This window comes from Egretta garzetta, unplaced genomic scaffold (genome assembly GCF_000687185.1).
Source record: "Egretta garzetta isolate BGI_Z169 unplaced genomic scaffold, ASM68718v1 scaffold69, whole genome shotgun sequence".
Lineage (NCBI taxonomy): Eukaryota > Metazoa > Chordata > Aves > Pelecaniformes > Ardeidae > Egretta > Egretta garzetta.
The window spans coordinates 1,685,866-1,700,259 of record NW_009260790.1 but is presented as its reverse complement, the minus strand read 5'-3'; the positions used below and the strand labels follow the sequence as shown (position 1 = coordinate 1,700,259).

Genomic DNA, 14,394 nt, shown 5'->3' with positions numbered 1-14,394 from the left:
CCCAGGAACTGAGCTTAATCTACATGTTCTTTTTTTCTTCATATCAAGTCTCATAGAATATTATGCCTCAGTTATAACTAACATGCAGAAAACCTCACTAAAAACCCAATCATAATCAGTAACTTTTCATGTACATCCAAATGCTCTTAAGGTATTAAACACATATTCACTTATAATTAAGATTTATGCTCTATTTATCATGATGAATACAGGATCATCTGGTACCCTCTTTAAAAGAGACTTTTATCCTCAAAGACTGAATAAGCAGAAATACTTTTCTATACAGGATAAAGCCTAGTAAAAAAAAAAATGTATGAAAAATAATTTGAATGCAGCCAAAGGTAATCTGGTTTTGTTAAAATACTGGGACAGCAAAACTCCAGAACAAGAAACTTCACCTACCACATTTGACTTTTTTCAAGTACGCATTACTAGCAAGCACACAAGTGTTACTCTTGTCTTCCATACTGCAGTACATCATATCTGTGAAAATACTTACTGTGTTTGCACAGGAAAAAAAATCCTGTCAAATTCCAGTAACTACTTAAAAAGGAAGATAAGTGGGTGCTCCCTAAATACATACACCTCTTTGTATGAGAGAGGTAGAAAGAAGGCACACACAATAAATCAGCTGCTTAAAGGAAAGGTAAGACAGAAATGAAATCTATTCCACAGACTTTATCTGCAGCAACTCCAAAGGCTGACTGCTACCAAGCTGAAGTACTTCATGTTCTCAGACCTGTTCATCCCACTGCAACACATGTCTAACTAAGAACAATTTAAGTACAGGTTTACAGAGGCAAGGAGGAGTAACGCAGGGTGGGGGTTGGTGAGTTTTTGAAGGAGTTATTGATGATCGAATACAACCTTCTTCCAAATCAATGGCAACAAATTCCTATATATCTTACATTGTCACTGGAGACTTAAATCTGATCTCTCCAAAGCTTACAGAGAAAGTTCTTTCCAATTAAATAGCAAGAAGATGAAGTTCTTGAAAACGAGAACTCTGATTTTTGCCAACTGCAAATAAAACAATCTTTTTAGTGTTGAGCTTGAGTTTATACAATTTTTTGGCTAGCTCAGGTTCTACAAAATTGCAGACCAGAAGCCAAATGAACTTTTACTCTGGCATTGAATCGATTGCCAATTTATTTTTTGAGACTTTTCAAAAAGAGTTTTTGGGACTATGGCTTGATTTTCAAAAGAAAACATAATGTAGAAGTTGCATTTTGAGACTACTGGCTGAAAAGAAGGACTACCATTACAAGGAAGGTTTTTTCACAATTCATTTAGTTGCAATACCCACTAAAAGCCAAGCAATAAATATGGAGGTTTTGTTGTTTGTTTGCTTTTTTCACGCACACACGAACCCCCCCTCCAAAAAACCTTCCTCAAAAACACCTCAGAAAAATAAATCATTCTATTATTTTCTGGTTTGGTTTTTTTTTTTTTAAACATCTATGAACTGTCTGTAACCACTCAGAGAAAATGTTTCTAAGGGGCAGTCTGAATAGGCCACAGATGTAGATTTATAGAAAGCTTCTCCTCCCATTCAGCAGTTTTTCGACAGGGGCAACATATTTATCAAGTGTGCTGTTTTGCCTTCCATAATGTCACAAACCTTAAAAAATAAAAATATCTTATTTAAACTGGATGGTTTTGCCCAAAGACTGTACTGTCAAATATAAAACAAACAAATTAACAGGATATTTATTAGCAATGTCTTACTTCCTAAGGCTTATTGAAAACAGATTGTTTCTTCAGAAGGCGTCTTAAAAGTTTTAAGTAGCTAAATATACATGCCGAATCAAGCATAAGTATGTACATCAAACATACTGTTGGATATTTTTAGAATATAAAATAAACAATCTTGTGATGTCATTACACTATTTTTAATCACAGTATATTGTCTCTCTAGAAAAGGGACACTGCATAGTCATATAACCTTTCTCAAAAAGACAGTCTTCCTACATAGGATTAGTTATAACTCTCCCTTCTTTTCTGAAGGGCCCAGAGAGGAACAGAAGAGAAAGACAAGGTGAAATACTAAGTTAAGCAGCGTACAAGCAAAGTAACTGTTATGTTGTTTGGTTTGGGGTTGTTTGTTTGTTTGTTTGAAACAGAGAAGCCAATTTACCAGCAACCCACACATACAACACAGTGTTTATTATACAAGAGCCTTCAAAAGAAGAAAAAAGCCTTTTTGTCTCTCTCTGCTATACAGTACCTCTAGCATAGATTTGATGCTCTAGGTTAGTCAAACTGGCTGTACTCCTAGTTCTAAGGTAGACAAGAGGAAGGCCTGGCAGACAGGAAAGACAAAGTTAGCAGGTAAGAAAAAAATGACACAATTACAGGTAGATTCTTCCCCATCATGCATCAGGAAAGATATAGACAGTTGGCATCATGCAATCAGTGTATGAGTCTCTACACATTTGCTTACACTAAGTTTTGAATTGCTAAGTTTTATTCCAGAAGTAACACTGGGAGAAAAGAAACAGAAAAGACCTGCCACGTATCAAGAGCTATTACTTAATGAATTGTTTCACAAATATAACAGCATTTTTTCCAGAAACTCTGTCATTTAGGTCAGAAAGAAAGATATCACCTCTGAACTGCACACACCCTAAACTCAATACTCAATCTCGGACAGGACAGTCACTCCTCAGCTGAGGAAGTGTGACAAAAAAAGGAAGCAGAACTAGCAGTGCAAACTTCTCACTCATAGCTAAGTAGCCAGAGAGGTTTTTGTTTTTAAAGAACTGAACACCGTTGAACAGAAAATTGCGTTTTTGTATTTTTTTGCCAAATATGTCTAACACTTCATTGTATCCTATGAAGACCAAATGCTTGTGTTTGTAAGACATTAGACAGATGACCGCGTATGTCAGAACTGTTTCAAATAAAGTGTGATTAATGAGTATCATACTCTGCCCAAAACACGGTGGATCCACCGAAGAATCCATCCAGTCTTCTGAACTGATTACATTCACTTCTTTGTCCTGTTTACAGTAATCTTCCATCCATGACTGTTTGGTACATTTGTATTGTTCTAGAGGAATATAAGCATAGACAGTAAATGTCTCCAAGGGGGCAGTAAACAAAATAATTGAAAAGTATGTTAAATTCATAACACTGAAGTTACTCCACTTGATTGGCAAAAGTTTTATTTCACTGCTTTCTCTACGAGCCTCTTACAAATAATAGCTCATGAAATCACAGCAGTGTCTTCAAAACCCAATTTTTTATATTTCTAAGATTTTATTTTTTTTTTCTAACTTTCAGTGGAGTTCCATATTCTTAAGATACTCCCATGGCAATGTAAGAGCTCTCCCTGAGGAGGCAATTAACCTTAAATATTTTCATGTTAGAAGCAGTTTCTAATTTGTTTTTTTTTCTTTTTAAGAGTTATATGCACATTCCTGCATAGATATCAAGATACCAACGGAGTCTTCTGGCACAGTATTAACATCAACTTGCCTTGCTACTTGTTATCACTAGCATTAAAAAGCATCATGAGAACTCTTAGGAATCATTGATTTGCATCTTTTCCTCCCACCTTGGCTCCCTCTTTCTGCCAACTCCACAGGCCTTGCGGGAGAAAAGAATGAATATGCAAGGCACAAGGAAGGCTCTTCTGTTACATTTGCAAGCTCAGCCATTTACATTTTTTTATTATGACCATCAAATTATTCAGATTTGCGTAAAGAATAAGCAACAATATTTCTGGGAAATGCAGACAATCATAATCTCACAACACAGAAGCTTACATGAAGTTTGAGTTAATGACGCACAAAATATTTTTATTTCCTGAGGTGGGAATTGACAGCTCAGGTTTTCAGAGACTGCAGAACTGAAATGAGTAGCTCCCCACTACGCCTGTCAACGTACTGAAAAATGACGAGTTTAACAAAATATTTTTAAGTACTGTAAAGTATGGAAAGCTTTAGATGAAAGCCTGTTTCTGATTAAAAATAAATTTCAAGTAACATATGAATTTGATAGAATTCATATGAGCAGAGAAAGAATTCATACTAACCTCTAAAATATGTAGCTCATGTCTTTACACTTTCACAGTATCTAATAAAATACAGGCTGCCTAAATGCACACCTGTGTACAATATAACGTGAAGTATCTAGGGACTTGGGCCAAAACTCCCTCTCTCCTTCTATGGGACAGCAGCAGGACTCAATTAGAAACTTCTGTCATTTTCAGTAGAGTGAAAATTAGACTGTATAGAGATGCTCTCGGGGAATACTACCTGTGAAGACAGAGGTAATGTTTATATCCAAACGGTGTTTAGCCTTTACTTCCAGCTTCAGCCGGGGAGGGTGGAGGCGGCTCGAAGCTTGTTGTTGCCAAGAAACTGAACACGGCCATGGCTCAATAAATGGCTCCCAGCCTGAGAACAAACAGAAAACGTCACATGTATTACACATTTGAAGGCGACATTGAAATGCTGTTTACATACCTCAGTATTTAATAACGCAGCTTTAATAATGAGATCCTTTACTTTAAATCTCGATTCAAGATGAACTTGTAAGCCCTACAGATTTAATTTACTAGCTAATACAAAGTTGCTCCAGCTCTTCCATTTGAACCAGTGTATACTATATGTAGGGTCTTGCAGAAACACGTTAATTCCAAGGAAAGCACTGGGAGGCAATTACAGCTTCATATTGAAGTTAGCTGGAACTAAGTTCTCTGAAATAGTTTTGAAAATTAATTTCATAGCATAAATTGGCCTACTATTCAGTATCCCAAAAGAAAAAGGTCTAAAGGCTGTTTAAAAAACCCCACCCTACATATTTCTAAAAACCAAAACCCTACCTTGTTACTGACATATAATTCCTGAGGTTGTGGCCACCAATTTTATAACAGAAAAGTTAGCTTCTCAATTCAGAGAAGACACACAACTATATTATTTCTTTTGTCAGTGGCTGACCTGTATTGAGGCCTAGCGTGCTTTTTCATATCTAAAATATAAATTATGATGGCTGTCATATGTTCATCCATTGTCTTCAGCCTAACTGCCTACCCTCGTGTGCTTTTCCTCCCCGAAATAAGTAACAAATTGAATGTATCAAAACAATTAAACACTAAAAAAAGAGAAGTGAATATGGAGAGGCAGCAGTTATGTAACTGTCACGATCTTAGATAACCTTTTTATGCAATTACATTTGAAAACTTCAGTGCAACTTCCGTATCAGCAATATCTCTACTTTCCACATCCCTCCATCCAATATTAAGTTAGGATACCTTGTCTAGGTTCACATGTTCTCACACACACACACACACACACAATCACAAAACGCAACCTTTCACATTCCCTTATATGTGTTTCATGTTGGGTGAATTTCAGGGCAGTGTAGCAGGCAAGGCTGTTTACCTAAACTTATGTAAAGAAGACAACAACCCCCCCAGTATTTCACCTGAAAGCTCACGATTGTAATAATCTCCAGAGAGGGTAAAATGAGCGTAGCCTTCAGGGTTCGCTCTCAAATGTTGGAGAAAATTCAAACCTGCAAAAAAATGGTATGTTATTCTAATGCAAAACAATCGTGTTTCCTTATTTTGTGAACTGTTAAGCAAGCAATGGAAAGTTTTGTCTTGTCTTTTAAATTGAAATGGTACAAAAAGCATATCATAATACTCTTCAAGTAACATTTACAGACAGCCATGCTTTACAACACGGAGCCTCCCTAGGGTTCTGCTCAGCATAGATTGCATTTGTTATATGATGTATAAAGGGGAAATCAGAATCTTAACCCTACAAAACTTCTTACAAACAAAACAAAGAAAAACTAAAACCCAAAAGAACCCAAAAAACCCTCCAAGACCTCCCCCCAACAACCACCACCACCAAAACACTGTCAGTTGAAATTTCACCAGTCCTAAGAAACTGGAGCACGGTGCTGAACATGCAAGTAACTGAGAGTAATTTTATGCATCTCACTCAGCAAAAGAAGATACTCACGTGAAAAGGTTAACTCAGCAAGGGGAACATCACAGTCCATGCAGTCATCGATAAAGCAAATGCATATACTTTCTGCTTTTATTTCCACTCCAGAGATGAACTGAAAAGGCACAATCCCCTGGCTATCTCGACCAGAAGAGGTCAGGGAAGCAGATTTCAAAGGTTCAGCATTCTTAAATAACCAGCTTGCTGCTTTTTTCAAGTCACCTTAGATAAAACCAACCAACCAATCAATCATCATCTACTTTCTCAACAAAATGTACTTATTTAAAACACAATATGGAAGCAAACTAATTCCCTTTCTTTTAAGAAGTATAGCAAGACACCAACAGTACCTTGAATGTGTTCTATTTAATAATATAAATATGAGAAGATTAAAATACATTGGTATTTTCTAGGAATAAGAAATGAGTTTTGAAGTTTGCAAGCTGAGTGGCAACATAATATAAATCTGTATTAATGCCTTGAATGTCTATAAATAAGGTGGGAAACACAACAGTGCTAAAGAAAAACAATCACTTATGTTAAAGCTTTGTCGTCTTTTCATGTATGGCATGTAGAAGTAGGTAAAACACATGATTCAAAAAGGGAGAAATGAAAACATGTGCTCTAAAGATATGGATAATAGCAAGAAATAGGTATACCATAGAAGAAAAAAAAAACAACCCAAACCCCCAAACAAAAATACACTCACGCACCCCACACATGACATCCCAAAAGGCAAGAAGAATTTTTGGGGGGTGGGTTCTTCACAGTAGTAGAACAGAGAAATGAGAATGTTTAAGATTATATGCCAAGACGGAGCCAAAGTAAAGAAGAGAAGGAAATGCTGCCTGTGCATCAGCTACCATACAGTCTGAAAGTTTTTACTTAATTGCAAGTTAGGTAACATGAACAATCTGCAGGGCCAGCTAAGAATATTTGAGATTACCTTGGCAGATGAGAAGAGCTTTACAGCAGTCTTCCATACTGAATCCCAGCTCCTGGAGGCGAGCCAGCTGTACCTCTGTAATTGAACAGTTAACCAATCGTAAATCCTTGACAGATATCTACTTGTTTTCATTTCTAAAATTAAGATATATCTGAGTGAAAAATGGGATTTTGTTTAACATTGCAACGGTAGAAAAAGCATATGATTCAGCACTGCTTTTAAAAAAAAAAACCAAACAAAAAAAAAACCAACAAAAAAAACCCAAACCCAAACTCCCAAGCCATAATATGTGGGCTGTTTTTATTCTCCTACAAGAAGCTGACGTATTCCATGAATTTCAGTTGAGTCTAAAATTTTTTTTGTAAACCAACCCTTCATACAGAACACAGTTATTTACTTTGAACTCCCCACATGGCTCACAAGTGCAGTAGCAGAGAAGAAAGCCTTTCTACTATGACGTGTATTTCCTCATTATTGTCAGGCAGTGGTTCTGACCACACACAATTTTTAGTTTGCAAAAAAGCAATGTCATCAAACCAAAAGATTGTTAGACATGAAGAGATACCCGGGAATTGTGATGCTTTCCATTTCATTATCAGTTTAATGAGTTTGAAGAGGTGGCCCCTCTCCCCCTTTAAAGTTTGCTACTTAAAAAGTACTCCATCATGATGGCTTACAATGGCAAACAATGTTAAATAAAACTTACTATAAAACAACCCACTGTCATGCTACAAGCAGAAAAAACAAACAAATCTACTTCTTTTTAATAGTACCATCAGTATAACGGCATCATCTGATAACTCAAATCAATGAAGGGTTTTACACAATGAAGATCTGAACATCATGTGTGTTTAGCATATAGTCTAGCTTCATACTGCAGAAACCTCCTTTAGATATAAAAAACCAGCTTCACTCCAACAGTTAAAAACATACCAAGAATGGGATCCAACACACGTTTGGTTATCTCTCTGTTTTCATGTGTCAAGGAGGAAGACTCATTCACCAGTGCTAAACTAGAAGGATTAGCAGTATTTTCAGCAATTGATACAGTTGAGTCGGGCATAGCTGCGCTAGTCTGTTGAGGAATTGACTTTGCAATTGCCAAGAACAGCTGAACATCGTTGTATGACAATCTGATATCCAGTGCTTGCAACTGAATCTAAATGAAAAATTAAAAAAATAAAGATTGTCACCCTTTTCTACATATATTTATTGTATACTTTGGATATTAACAAAGCTTTTCCCAAAGGAAAACAAATATATCAGGAAAAAAAGAAGTTTGGTACAATGGTAAAAAGAAGTCTCCAAATAGATTTCCCCTCTAATAAACATTAACAATGAGATACAGAAAATAACCCTTTTTCTTTCAGTTATTACTAACTATCTAACATTATCAGCCCATTTTTTTTCCCCACTATTAATCTCTATAATATACCCCAGAAATCACTCCTTCATTACCACTAAGAGCACTTTCTGCATGCTTGTTTCTTTGCATTTTCCACTTCAGGAAAATTTTATCTTATTCTTTTCTTATACATTTGAAAGTATTCCATTGAATCCTTGGGCACAAAAAAATTTGCGCAAGATCATGATCCAGTATTCTCCACTGCATGTAGTTTTATTCAGGCCTTTAATATTACCTCTAGAATAGGAGGAAAATCCTCACTGTTGAAAGCATCCAACAGTCCTGAACCACTTGGGTAGGAAGCATTCCCAACAAGTTCCATCTGAATTTGTACTGGATCAATAATTGACAGTGCAGTCTCTTGCTCATTGCCTAGCCGGCATGAAAAAACCTAAAAATTAAAAATGGTTTCAAAAAAATTAGGAACAGAGAGAACAGGCTTGGCAAGAACCTTGAAATCAAAGACTGACTCTATCACAAAACATGAACCATAGCCAAACTGTTCTCTACATACAATTCCTTTGTAAACTTTACAACAGCAGAGATTCCAAAATCTTTCCAGACAATTTATGCCAGTGCCCAGCTATGCTGCAAGTTCAGGAAAACAGATTCTGATATGCAACCAAACACTCCCTTTACTGCTAAGGCTTAACTCCACTACTCCTCCTATTACAGATACAGAAAATGCTTTGTTCTTTGGTCTACAACAACCATTTAGGATCTACCACATCTCTGCATAGCCTCTTCTTCTGAGCAAATTCTTTTAAACTTTCCCAGTGTATTGTGCCCCTCAATTCTGAGTGTTCTTGTTGCTCTCCTCTAAATTGTTCAGAGCTGCTTCAGCTCTGTTTCCCCAAGACAGCATTCCAGCTGGGGTCCTGCTCTGCTGAATAGGATGCAAGGATCACTTTGCATGCTCAAAATTCCTACGCACAAAAGATCCCTACTTGCATATTCCAATGGCATGATACTGCTTGCTCACCTCAAGTCAGTTATGATTACAGCTTGCAGGCCCTTGATGGGCCTGTCTGCCCAGTCACTCCTCAGCTTTCAATTAATTTGCCAGTTTATGGCTGGAAGGTAGAGGAGTAACTAGCAGTATTTTCAGATGGAGTCAAGTGTTTCAACGTCTTAACAGAAACAATATAAAACCATTCTTAAAACTGCTGTAGAAGGAGAGCATTTGATGAGGAACTAAGAAACTTCACAAATCATCTGTGGACTACTGTTCAATATATTTATAGTAAAGTATCTTCACAAGCTCCTCTGATTTTAGATATTTTACAGAAGTAATTTATTTCTTCTTACCTCAATGCCAAACAAACTACCAGAAAAAGGACGATCTAACAACTTGGGCTTGTAAGTGAGAACAGTAGTCCCCTTCAAAATAATTGCATTGGTATCGAAACAAGACATGTCTTCAACGACCACAAATTCGGTTCCTTAACAAAACAAAATGACAAATTATAAACAAGGCAACTGGAAATTCCATTAAGGGTTTTTAAGCACTTGTAATAGGTTTCTTGGTTTTCTGTCCTTTAAAGGACCTTTTTGTCCACTAGTAGTACAACATGGCTTTTAATCAGATAAGCTCCTAAAAAGCACCAGAGAAGAATACATTTACCTGTCACATTAATCTTAACTTCCAGTTGTTTTTCTGTAGACACATGTAGTGCTGAACGTTTTGTAACTACGCCACTTTTCACTGCTTTTGGAACTACAGTTGTTTCACTGCTGTAAGTGCGTTGCCGGGAAGAAAGGCGATTTTCCCGCTTTTTGGTATCTCCAGGAGTATATAAAAAGTCATGAACAAGTAACAACCAGTCAAATATTAGAAATACACGAAGATTGTTGAGAACAACTGTGAAACTGGAGGAATCCTTAGTAGACCTTTTAAGAAGAGAGAAGCATACATATGAACTTTACATCTTGCATGTATTTAAAATGATGCAGAAAACTACCAGTATCTGGCAAGTATAGAACATTATAGGGATACACTTAGATTACAGAGTGTCTGGCCTTTAAAATACATACTCTTGTTTGTTTTTTTTTTAAAACAGATTGAAATTTATCAAGTTGGTGTACCCACAGAAACCAAACAGATCTGAACTGCATGAATTCTAAGCTGTAATGATGCAAAAGATGAATTGAAAAACTCTATGTAACAAGAAATTAACTTATAAGAGCTCCTTTAACACATTTACATTATCAATACAAATTTGCAAAGTCTCAAATTTTAAAAGTGATCTTTTTATTATCATTTTACATCTGTTCAGTATCAAACCTAATGTACTGTGTGTGAAATTTAGACCTGGCTCCATATCCCTCAGATTAGACATACAATGTGTTTCCTCTCACACTCTGACAACGTTTTGCAGCACAGGAAGCTTCTTTGTCATTCAGAAAAAATGCTAGCCTTACTGAACTTTTAGCATCACATTTTGAGTATCTGGCTAGGAGGCATAAAAGTGTTTGGCTTCGTGATCGAGAATACCGATTATATTTGGTCATGCTAACTGGAAAATAATCTAAGTGCTTAAATACCATGAAACAGTTTTATATCCCAACACATTCTGAACTATAAAATCTCTGAAGAACTGTAATTCCTTTGTGAGAAGCAGCTTGCCTGCATTGCTTCCAATAGTAAAAGCCTTTAACCCTCCCTGGCTTTCCAGGATCTTTCCAAAAAGCACGAGCCAGTATAACACTATCACTGAGCTCTGCAAAAGCTTACATCTAGTGCCAAGGATGCTCTCACCAGTAAAAACTAACACATGGTTATGTGGCTAAAATTTAAAAGCACAACAGTTGGGAAGAAAGTTCTCGAAACTATCACTCATAAACCAGCTTAGGCTATACCATGCAAACTAACCTCCAGTCTAGGCAGATACTGGATCAACAGTAACACAAAAAAATTTTTTTTTTTGGTAAATCCCATGGCATTTTTGTTTTATTCAAATCAAAATCTTGGTATCTTTCTGAATACAAACTTAGTAAGTACGTAAAACCATCATGCAGTACTCAAATCTATTCAACAAATTTCTCTCAATTGCCTAAAGTTTAGTTTTTATGAACAAATGTCTTCAAGATTTTTTTATTGGACTAAAATACTCCACACATTTTTTTCTACATTACTCCTGCAACTTCTTCAGAAGGTAATATACTTGTAAAAGAGTTTAGAAAGCTGAGTTTGGTCAGTGAGCCTGACCAAAAGTGAAAGCAGTATCTCTAGTCATATCACTTCACCCTTTTTTGTTAGTTAACATCCCTAAACAAAACACCATGCTGATTCAGGTAAATACTGACATTACACTTTAAATTCCCATTTTCAGTATTAAATTAGAACAAAACACATATCCACTTTGATGCCTTTAAGCATTCCAAGAGATTTGGATAAAGAAAACCAAACAGGGTAGGATAGAGTACAGAAGAGAATGTATAGATTGTTTTTTGAAAGAGGTGCCATTTCTGTATTTATTTGATTCTCTCAGAAAGACAAGTGTGACACCTACTGGAAAACAGCTTTTGCACAATATACATAACAATTTCTATAACATGGTTTTAGGCAAACAAACCAGTCATAGGCCAGACTTACCAAGCTTTAAGCACTACTGATTTTAATAGGCCAGAACTTCATCCGATACATTACACATTCAAACCTAAATTTTTTTTATTGCAACAATGAGGGGGGGGGAAAAAAAAAAATCTAACAACCTTCAGTTAATTAATAACCGCAGATTTCAATCTATCAAGTACCACTGACCACCCCCAAAAATGTCTTCAGATTTAAATACAATGCCAGTAAGTTTATCTACATTCATAACAGCTGTACTAAAAACAAGACAATCCTGATCAAGTATGTCATTATTAAAAACAAACAAATCCCAGAATTACCAACCTGAAGTGCAATTCAATCTGGATTGCTCCTGGGCTGCTAGTATTCTTTGATGACTGAAAGATGCAACTGAACACATTTGGCGTGCTTGCAGTAGGCTTCTGTCCAGCATAACGTGTGTCAAATGCCATCATGGAATGAGAAACCAAATTTACAGACTTTGTTCCATTTGAAGAGCTTTCAAAAAGCAACTTGGATTTCTTAAAATCAAACCTAGAAGAATAAAAAGCAAACCCATACATTTAAGAGTTTTGTAGCTCATTATTTCTAAAAGTCACTTCTTTTAAAAGAGTGCATGGATACTGTCTATATCTTTTACTTACTTAATTTCTAAAACAACTATAACCACATCTCATGTCATAGATAGAAAGTACATCTATACTTTATGTGATAATATTTTCCATTCACACAGAACCTTCTGGATTAAAAAAAAAAAAAAACCACAGGACAACATAGCAGAAATTTTTTTTTTTTTTTTTGCAATTACTACTCAACATTTTCTTAATTAGAATACCATTTGTCTTGGGCAAGTCTTGAAAGACACAGACGCTATCTTTTGTACAGTGTCATTCCCTTTCATCTTTCACATCAGCTGAAACTCTCAATTTAGACTCTAATTAAGAAATTCTATTTCACTGCATTATTAAACCATAAATTTTATGTATTACATTAGTTCCTCTCCTATAATCTCTCAGATGAGCACTGTATTTAGGATAAGTTATTCAGTAAAAAAAGAAAATTCATACCTGGCTAAAGAGCTGCATCCATCTTTTCCTTTTGGATCCATCAGCTCCAGACTCACATTGACCATGTCAATGAGGAATGACATGGAAGTATACACTTCTCCACTCAAAACTGTCTGAAAGTGGAAAACACCAACATTCTTTGTAAGAGCATCTGTTTAACTTCATTCCTGAATTAAATGCTGTTATTTCAGACAAACGCAAACAGCTGTAATATCTCCTTCAAAGAGTTACATTAACCATTGCTGGGGAAAAAAGTTACATTTCACAACAGTGTAGCCTTCAACTTGAAAAACGTCTATTAACCATTTTCACTGTGCTATAGCTTCTTTGTTTTAAACAAAATGTTGCCTTTGTCATCCCCCCCCCCAAAAGAACCCCAAATAGCCCACAATCCTATCACCCTGTTTCAGGTACCTTCTATTATTAAATAAGATTTGTAGTTTCTGATTTTTTTTTTTATTTTTTATTTTTTTTTAACAGTTTTAGGTGAAAAGCCTGACACAAAGAGCATACTTGTATTAGGAGAACTTCACCTGTTTCCCCATTCTTTCCTCAGGTCTTAAAGAGAATGCTAAACACTTCCTAGCAGTTTTCCCCACTGCTCTGGTCATGTATTTGCTTCTTAAGCAAAGGTTACAGTTATGCAATATAGACAACATTTAGAAGCCCCACAAGATCAAGAGAAAACATGCTATTCAACAACTTCCTTTCCCAGTAATAAGGATAAATATTGATTATTTCCACACACTGCCCACACTCTTCCTGAAAGGATAGTATGTGACAACAGCCAGATAGGTGATACTTGAGAACCTGCTCAAAAAATAAAAAAAAGGCTCAGCTCTGCTTTTTATTACTGAAATTCTTTTTTCAGATTTATAGGACAAAAAGGGGGCTTTTAACACAAAGTAATACACATTCCACAATCTCCTAAGTCTTTAGGAACATCACAGACACCACGGGAAAGGAATCATCACTCTCCATGTGATTATAGGATAACCTTCAAGTCCCTCCAAAAAGCTCCATTCAAATGGAAAAACCCTGTTAATGTATTGATAATATATTGCAATACAAGCTCACCTTCAATACTTCAGGAAAAAAAAAAAAAAAAAAAAAAAAAAAAAAAAAGAGTACAGTTTTCACAGATTTGTTAACCTTTTTCCCCACCAATATATTTCAGCTGACCTAAAATGAACTAACAAATAGGAGCAATGGTGGCTGTTTCTCACACATCTCTTCTGAAGATTAGAATCTCAAAAACATGAAGCAATCATAAGAGCAAGCCACACCTGAAAGCACAACAGTATTGCTGAGACAAACCTGAATTCACAGGAGTATCTACACAGGTTCCTTTGCTGTTTGTCAACCTAATTTTCTACTTTTTTTTTTTTTTTTTTTTTTTTTTTTTAAAATAACCGCACCCCTTGGAAAAATTAAAAAAA

At 35.8% G+C, this 14,394-nt stretch overlaps 1 protein-coding gene across 1 annotated transcript in view; it reads right to left on the bottom strand.

Moving 5' to 3' along the window:
- Nucleotides 1-14,394, bottom strand: part of VPS13D (vacuolar protein sorting 13 homolog D) — a 104,281-nt gene that overhangs the window by 62,054 nt on the left and 27,833 nt on the right. The window contains 11 exon segments of the mRNA XM_035901911.1: nucleotides 2,930-3,052; nucleotides 4,263-4,403; nucleotides 5,434-5,523; nucleotides 5,979-6,185; nucleotides 6,910-6,984; nucleotides 7,843-8,068; nucleotides 8,550-8,705; nucleotides 9,623-9,756; nucleotides 9,939-10,204; nucleotides 12,213-12,422; nucleotides 12,956-13,068. Coding sequence (XP_035757804.1) covers nucleotides 2,930-3,052; nucleotides 4,263-4,403; nucleotides 5,434-5,523; nucleotides 5,979-6,185; nucleotides 6,910-6,984; nucleotides 7,843-8,068; nucleotides 8,550-8,705; nucleotides 9,623-9,756; nucleotides 9,939-10,204; nucleotides 12,213-12,422; nucleotides 12,956-13,068 — 1,741 coding nt within the window.